The 7,901-nt window shown below is 51.0% G+C and overlaps 1 protein-coding gene across 1 annotated transcript in view; it reads left to right on the top strand.

Moving 5' to 3' along the window:
* The window catches only part of TSPAN15 (tetraspanin 15), a 52,227-nt gene extending 49,300 nt beyond the window's left edge, over window positions 1-2,927 (top strand). The window contains exons 7-8 of the mRNA XM_006148926.2: window positions 1,346-1,456; window positions 2,104-2,927. Coding sequence (XP_006148988.1) covers window positions 1,346-1,456; window positions 2,104-2,253 — 261 coding nt within the window. The 3' untranslated portion in view covers window positions 2,254-2,927. The remainder of the gene's footprint in view (window positions 1-1,345; window positions 1,457-2,103) is intronic.
* Window positions 2,928-7,901: the final 4,974 nt, after the last annotated feature.

Below are 7,901 nucleotides of genomic sequence, written 5' to 3'. Positions count from 1 at the left end.
GCTGTGAACCAGAGCGGGAAACTTAGGGTACCTGGACTGCCTGGGTTTTCCACCCCCACCTAGACACGAAGGGCTCAGGGAGCCACAACTCCCTGCAGGCTGGAGAAGCCACCGGCCTGTTTGTTGAGCGCCTGCTACCCACCAAGAGCTTGTCTGCGTGAAGTCCACGCGGTCCTGCATACTGTTACCCAGCCATGCTCCGTGCCAGCTCGCTTGTACCCTTGGAGCCTCACACGGGTCTCTCTGTCCTGCTGACCCAGTGGACAGCATGTCTTTTGGGGATTCCCCCGGGTCAACTTCCTGGGCTAGGAGAGAAGCTGGGTTGGGGGGTGGGCCGAAGGCTGAACATAGACCAGAGGTGGCTCCGAGCAGTAGGTTTCAAAGCAGGGTCCCAGGACCAGCAGCCACAGTACCCCAAGAATGGTCAGAAGAGCACATTCTTGGGATGGGACCCAGCCAGCGACCCTGACATGCATTAAAGCATGACAGCCAGAGACCAGCAGCTTAGCCCACCAAAGCCCATGGCTGTTGTGTATAACGAACACGTGGTAATACCCTGTTTCTCATGCCCATATGAAACTCAGACAACACGGCTTACCTACACACCTCATTTCAAGACAGTCAATATACTGATCAGAGACAAAGGAGGAATGAGATCATTTATCTTCTCTAACGTATGAAATGTGCAGGCGCTAGTTAGTTGCAGTAAACGGCACCATGAAGTAACCAGGTTTTGGCACGATGGGAAGATCCCCAGGCCAGGCAGCCGATACGGAGGATTGCGCTGGCCACTTGCATATCTCGGGCATCACTTTTGCCACTGACGTGTTTTTTTTTCTTTTAATGGTGAACAATTCCTGATAGTGTTCTAAATAAAATACAGTACAATCATTCCTTAATTGACATAGTAGTGAATAAGTAGTCATTGACGTAGTAACAAGTTGTAATTAAACCAGGCCTAAAATACTTCGTTGTTAGGCCTTTGACTTGGATAATGATGGCAGGGTTTTTCACTCACACCAACACCAGTGCCCGGGCACATCCATGAGCAAACAGGTGGGGCAGCTGATTATACAGCGGATACCCCAGCTCCGCAGTCCCTCTGCCCCCAACTCTGATTGCTGGCACAACCAAAATTGCCTCCGCAACTGTCCTGCCACCAGTACTGTCCCCTCGTGCTCTCTAGGGAACCGTACTGCCCACAGAGAACCAGTGGTCTAGGGCCACATTCTCACAGCATGTGTGAGAAACAGGCCCAGAGCAGCTAAGTGACTGGCCTGGGGGACCCTGAGTGGCGGCCGGGGGGCTCTGGCCAGGCCAGGCTGACCAGGCCTCTCCTGTGCAGCTTTTTCAGAATGTCATCTACGTGCGGGGCTGCACCAACGCTGTGCTCATCTGGTTCATGGACAACTACACCATCATGGCGGCCATCCTGCTGGGCATCCTGCTTCCCCAGGTGGGAGATAGTGTGGCTCTGTGATTGCAGATGTGCGTAGGGAGGGCAGGGGGGCAGGGCAGTAGGGGACAGAGGAGAGGTTCTCTTAGCACAGACCGGGCTCCCTGGGGATGCTGAGGGCTGAAGGGGAGGGTGCATAGCACTAGCATTGCAGGTTAAGGTCTTCCAAGTGCTCCCCAGGCGCAGTCTTCAGTCCTTGGGAGGTAGGCATACGATTGTCATGCGAGTGCTCCCCAGGTGCAGTCTTCTTCTGTCCTTGGGAGGTAGGCATACGATTGTCATGCCCATGTCACAGATGAGGAAACCGAGGCGTGGTGAGATTAGGTGACTTGCCCAAGGTTCCATAGACAGTGTGAGGCCGAGCTAGGGTAGAGACAGTCTGGAATTCAAGAATCCCAGAATGGAGGAGTCCTTACCAGCAGGACACAGGGAGGTCTCTACGACTTCCTGGGAGGGGCAGAGGAGGCCCAGCTGGGGCTGCTTGGGCAGTGGGAGTGCTGGGAGAAGTCTGTGCTCTGGGGATTCCTGGTTGTCCAGCATGAGGGCTAGTGACTGGCTGCCCAGGTTTCTAGGTGCTGGGGATGCCAGGGAGGGCTACCCTGATGCCCAGGGGGCTCTCACTCACCCCGTCCTGCCCGTCTCCTCAGTTCCTGGGGGTGCTGCTGACTCTCCTCTACATCACCCGTGTGGAGGACATCATCGCGGAGCACTCGGCCACCGACGGGCTCCTGGGGCCTGGTGCGAAGGCTGACATGGAGGCAGCGGGCACAGGATGCTGCCTGTGCTACCCCAACTAGGCCCCAGCCTGGGATGGTGACTCCCGGAGGACTGTGCCAGGCAGCACCTCTCAGGTCTTGCCAGGGGGCTGGACAGGACTGCAGCCCCTCTGCCCACACATGGCACTGACCAAAGCCGGGGTGTGTGCTCTAGCACCCCACATCTGTGGCCACTTCCTCCAGGGGACAAAGCCTGAGCCCCTCCCCTGAGAGGCTTCTTCACAGCCCATCACTGGGGGCTCTCAGCTCTGGAGTTCTGCCCAGACTGGGGGACAAGAACGTCCCTACTCCAGGCCTTGGGCTCAGGCGGAGGGGGAGCTCAGGACTGCGTTCCTGGCAGTGCCTTGGTCCCTGGGGTGGCCGCCCCTTGGGGGGCAGTTCTGCAGGGTTTGTGTGGGAGAGTGAGGGGAAAGCGTGTGTCCCGAGGGCAGGAAGGGCACACTGGCTGCCCCGCAGTTCCCTGGCCACGCCTCAGAGGCCAGGTGGGGCTGTTGCTCAGTCTCCCAGGTGCCTTGAGCCCTCCGAGGGCTGCTGTTTGCTATTTTTTATGTGATTTTTGCAATACCCATGTTTTGTATACAGTTAACAAGAGTTTCGGACTAATCAAAGCTGTTGTTTCCCACACCCTTACCCCATTCTTGCCCCTCCAAGTCAGTTCATTAATGAAACAATAAAGACATGATTTTTTTTTTTTTTTTTTTTTTGGTCTTTTGTGTTGTTTGGGGGACTAGTGAGGAAGGCCTCAACCTGGACCTGGAAGCCCTTTTACAGACTGGGAAACAGGCATGAGGCTCTACGCCCTGAAAGCGGGGACCTAAGAAAACCGTCAGGGTCTGGTAAGGAGTAGTGCCCACAAATCCACCTGTGGCTTCAGAACCAGAGGGACTCCTTCCAAGAGCATGAGGACCACAGGGTGGCTGTATGCCATCACGTTCAGTGCTGCACACAGCTTGGTGCTGATCGCCCCCTGCTGGAGGCGGTGGTACTTGCATGGATCAGTCCACTCCAGTCTTCCAGCCCCCAAATGGGTTGTACATTTCCTGGAATATTCTTAATAGCCAGAGCAATTGAAAGACAATAGTAAGAGTCCCAAACCCAAAGGACTCACTCTAAGCAAGGGGACTGCCCATGACACCCAGAAGTGGTTGGACGCCAGGTCTGCCGTGTGTACAGCCAGAGCTGTCTGATGTGGAAGGGCAGGAGAAGGTTTCAAAGAGGACACTGCAGTGCAGCAGGAACACACACATTAGAGCAGTCTGTGCCAGGAACTTATCTACACATTTGTATATATTCTTTAATTTTCACAACTGCATGTGGTATTCGTAGTTAAGCCTTTTTTTTTTTTTTTTCTGGAGGTGCATGCACTCACCAGAGAGAAAGAAAGCACCCCCTCCAATGGGGATGGTCATGCTCCCATTCCTCCTCCATTTCTCCTTCCCCGTAGGATTTTGGTTGCATAGAACCATAGTCAGCCAGGTGGGATCCAGTTGTCTTAAGCCCCATGCCACTGGCCCAGAAATTCTCAATTTTATTGGTGGGGTCACTTAGGAACAGAGAATTAAGTGACTTGCCAAAGTATGTGGCTGGTAAGTGACAGAGCCATGATCTGAACTCTGTCAGATCACGGTACTCAGCCCTCTGCGGTACTGCATCGTGTGCATACACAGCACTAGGTGTGCACACATGCAGTATAGGATGTGCACATATGGCGTGAGGCATGCACTGTAGTACAGGGTGTACACACATGGCATGCACTGTAGTACAAGATGTGCCATGGTCCAGGGCTTGCACACATGGCACCAAGCATGCACTGTATTGCAGGGCATGCACACATGGCACCAGGCGTGCATCATAGTACAGGATGTGCACACATAGCACCAGGTATGCACTGTACTATGGGATATGCACATGTGACACCGGGCATGCACTGTATTGCAGAGCGTGCACATATGGCACCAGGCATGCATTGTAGTACAGGGTGTGCACATGTGGCACCAGGCATGCACTGTACTATGGGATATGCACACGTGACACTGGGCATGCACTGTATTGCAGAGCGTGCACATATGGCACCAGGCGTGCATTGTAGTACAGGGTGTGCACACGTGGCACCTGGCATGCACTGTATTGCAGAGCGTGCACATATGGCACCAGGCAAGCATTGTAGTACAAGATGTGCACACATGGCACCAGGCATGCACTGTACTGCAGGGCATGCACACATGGCACCAGGCGTGCATTGTAGTACAGGATGTGCACATGTAGCACCAGGTGTTCACCGTGGTACAGGATGTGTGTGCGTGGGACCAGGCATGCACTGTAGCACAGGGTGTGCACACGTGGCACAGAACAGCAGGCAGGGTTCACTGCAGCTGCTACCACAGCTCTCCACGTGGCAGTCATTGGCGTTACTGTGGGAGCCTGCCTGGTCCCTGTGGGCTGTAGAAAAGATCAAGCTATGGGGCCATGTGGCTCTGTGACTGGCTGATCTTTGGGGTTCTCTCTGCGCAGAGGGGAGAGGGCAGCTGCCATAGGGACAGAGCAGGATGACAGGCACCGGGCTGTGGGGGAGGGTAGGACTGCACTGTGTGCCTATCCACAGTCACTTGACCCTGGACCCTGGAACCCTCGTCACTGTCTCCCTCCTTCCTTCACTGCTGACACCCCTCTGCCTCACTGCAACCCCGAGAGGCTGCTCACAGGGCCCTGGGTTCATGGCTGGTGCCCACCGTAGCTGAGCTCCAGTGGACACTGACCTCCTCTTCTCCAAACCTCCGTCACTTCCCTGCCAAGAAAGCGAAAGGGCACAGATGGGGAGGGCAGTGTCTGTCCTGTGGTTGGGGACTCCCTGCCATTGCACTCCTTTGTTCTTCAAAGCCAGCTGCAGCAGCTTCTTGCCACCTCATTTTGCAAGGATGGAAGAATGAGCTCATTTTTCCCCCCAAATTATGGCACAAATAGAAAATGACATTTGTGCAGTCCACAATATTTGTGAAACTAGAGATTTGTGGGCTTTGCTTTTGGACTTTTTTGTTACATAATTATTTTTAAAAATGCATTCAAGAAGACTAAAAATGCCAACTACAAAATTCTCAGTATTTTTAAAAAGTCAGTTTCTTTCATGAGAGCGAGAGAGAAAGACAGAGAGACAATGGCAAGATCCAAAAGAGGGTCTCGTGCTGGGATCCCACCCCCAGCCTTCCCAGCCAGCCAGGATTGCTGTGGTCACCAGGCACGCCCACGCCCATCGCAGCGCTGAACCTGAGCTCATCTCCCACGTGGCGTCCGCATCACTGGAGCAGTCCGTTACCAGGGCGCCAACCAGCCGGCCCTCGAGATATATTTTAACAGTTTATAGAGGTACACTCGACGTAAAATAAACTACATACTTAAAGTGACAAATGTACGTGTTAGTGAAGCCATCACTGCGGTCAGGATAATGAACCTACCCATCATCCTAAAAATACCCGCTTGTCTCTTTGTCATCCCTTCATTACAGCCTTTCCCATCATCTCCCTGCCCCACCTCCAGGCAGCAACAGATCTGCTTTCTGTCTCCATAAACACTTAGTATTTTCCAGAGTTTTATATAAGGACTCCTACAGTATGCATTCTTTTCATGTCTGGCTTCTTTCACGCAACATAATTATTTCGAGATTCGTTCATTTTATAGCATGTTTGTTCCTTTTTATGCCTGAGTAGTATTCCATTCTATGAATACACCATTAATGCCATTATTTATCATTCACCTATTAATAGACATTTGTGTTGTATTCCGTTATTTCTTCCTGTCATTAAAAATAAAGCTACAATAAACATTTGTGTACGTGTTCTTGTAAAAACATACTTTAATTTCCTTTGGTTAAGTATCTAGGAGTGGAATGGCTCAACCATGTTGTAAGTATAAGCTTAAGAACTATTTCCCAAAGTGACTGCACAATTGTGTGTCCCCACCAGCACTTAGGAGAGTTCCAGTTCCTCTACATCCTTGCCAGCATTTGATATGGTCAGACTTTTCATGTTAGTCATGCTATGAGTATGTGCTGATATTTTATTTTGGTTCACAGTTGCATTTCCTTAAACATGTTGAGTGTCTTTTCACTTAAGTATCTTCTCATGGGCTTATTTAACATCACATAATTTCTTTAGTGAAGCATCTGTTAAATCCTTTTTTTCCCCTTTTAGTTTTACTCTAGGGCATGTATGCTTACCAAAGAACTAGAGAGAGGCAGAGAGAGAGAGAAAGTGCAAAACCACCCCCCAGGGGATGGCTATGCTGCAATCCCTTCTCCATTCTCCTCTTGCACCTGTGCCTAGCCTGATTTTTTTTTTTTTGAGAGGTTTTTGCTATAGGGCGCATGCGCTCGCCAGGAAGACAGAGACAGAGACAGAAAGTGAGAAACCACCCCAGGGGGGGGTGGCCATGCCACAATTCCTTCTCTTCCATTCTCCTCTTGGGATCTTGGGCACGCATCCACACATGCCCGGCGTGAGTTTAAGCCACCGGGTCCGGGATTTGAACCCCGTTCAACTACGTGGGAGCCCAGCAACATAGCCATTACGCTAACTGCTGATCGCCCTAGCATGAGTTTTAAGCTTCTGAGTCCAGGACTCAAACCACACAGTCAGCAATATAGGACCCAGCTGCCTTAACCTCCATGCCACATACTGTCCTGATCTTTATATTTTTTTTAAATCGAATTGTATATGTATGTGTGTCTATATATAAATTGAGTTTTGAGAACTCCTTATATATTCTGGATACAAATCCCTTATCGGATAAATGGTTTGAAATATTTGAAGACAAGTCTGTGCTTTGTCTTTTCGTTCTCTTAATGATATATATTTTTTTTTTTTGGAGAGATTTTCACTGTAGGGCGCATGCACTCGCCAGACAGACAGAGAGAGACATAGAGACAGAAAGCGAGAAATCACCCCCCAGGGGGGATGGTCACGCCGCAATCCCTCCTCCTCCATTTTCCTCTCGGGATCTTGGGCACGCACGCACATGCGCCCGGCGTGAGTTTTAAGCCACCGGGTCCGGGACACGAACCGCGGTCGACTACATGGGAATCCAGCGACATAGCCATTACGCTAACTGCTGGTTCCCTTAATGATATTTTTCAAACAGCAGAAAATTTTAACTTGAGGTCCAAGTTACCAATTTTTTCTTTTGTACATATACTTTTAGTGTCATGTCTCAGAAATCTCTGCCTAGCCCAAGGTCACAGTTTTTCTTCCATATTTTCTTTTTAATTGCCAGAGGGTTCATGCACTTGCACAAGAGAGACAGAGAGATTGGGTTGGGTGGGGAAGGGAGAAGACACCTTCCCAGTGGCTGTGGTCATGCTGCTCTTCCTTCTCCATTCTTCCTTCCCATCAGGATTTTGGGTACATACATGAACTTGGCTTTTTTATTTTATTTTTATTTTTTTTTGGGGGGGGGAAGAGGTTTTTGCTATAGGGCGCGTGTTCTTGCCAGAAAGAGAGAAACAGAAAGTGAGAAATCACCCCCTGGGGGGATGGCCACACCGCAATCCCTTCTCCTCCATTCTTCTCTGGGATCTTGGGCACACACACATACGCACCCGGCATGAGTTTAAGCCATTGGGTGCAGGACTTGTACCGCGGTCGACTACTTGGGAGTCTAGAGACAGCCATTACGCCAAC

The sequence above is a fragment of the Tupaia chinensis genome, unplaced genomic scaffold (assembly GCF_000334495.1).
Source record: "Tupaia chinensis unplaced genomic scaffold, TupChi_1.0 Scaffold000250_1, whole genome shotgun sequence".
Taxonomy (NCBI): domain Eukaryota; kingdom Metazoa; phylum Chordata; class Mammalia; order Scandentia; family Tupaiidae; genus Tupaia; species Tupaia belangeri.
This window is presented reverse-complemented; position numbering and strand designations above follow the sequence as displayed.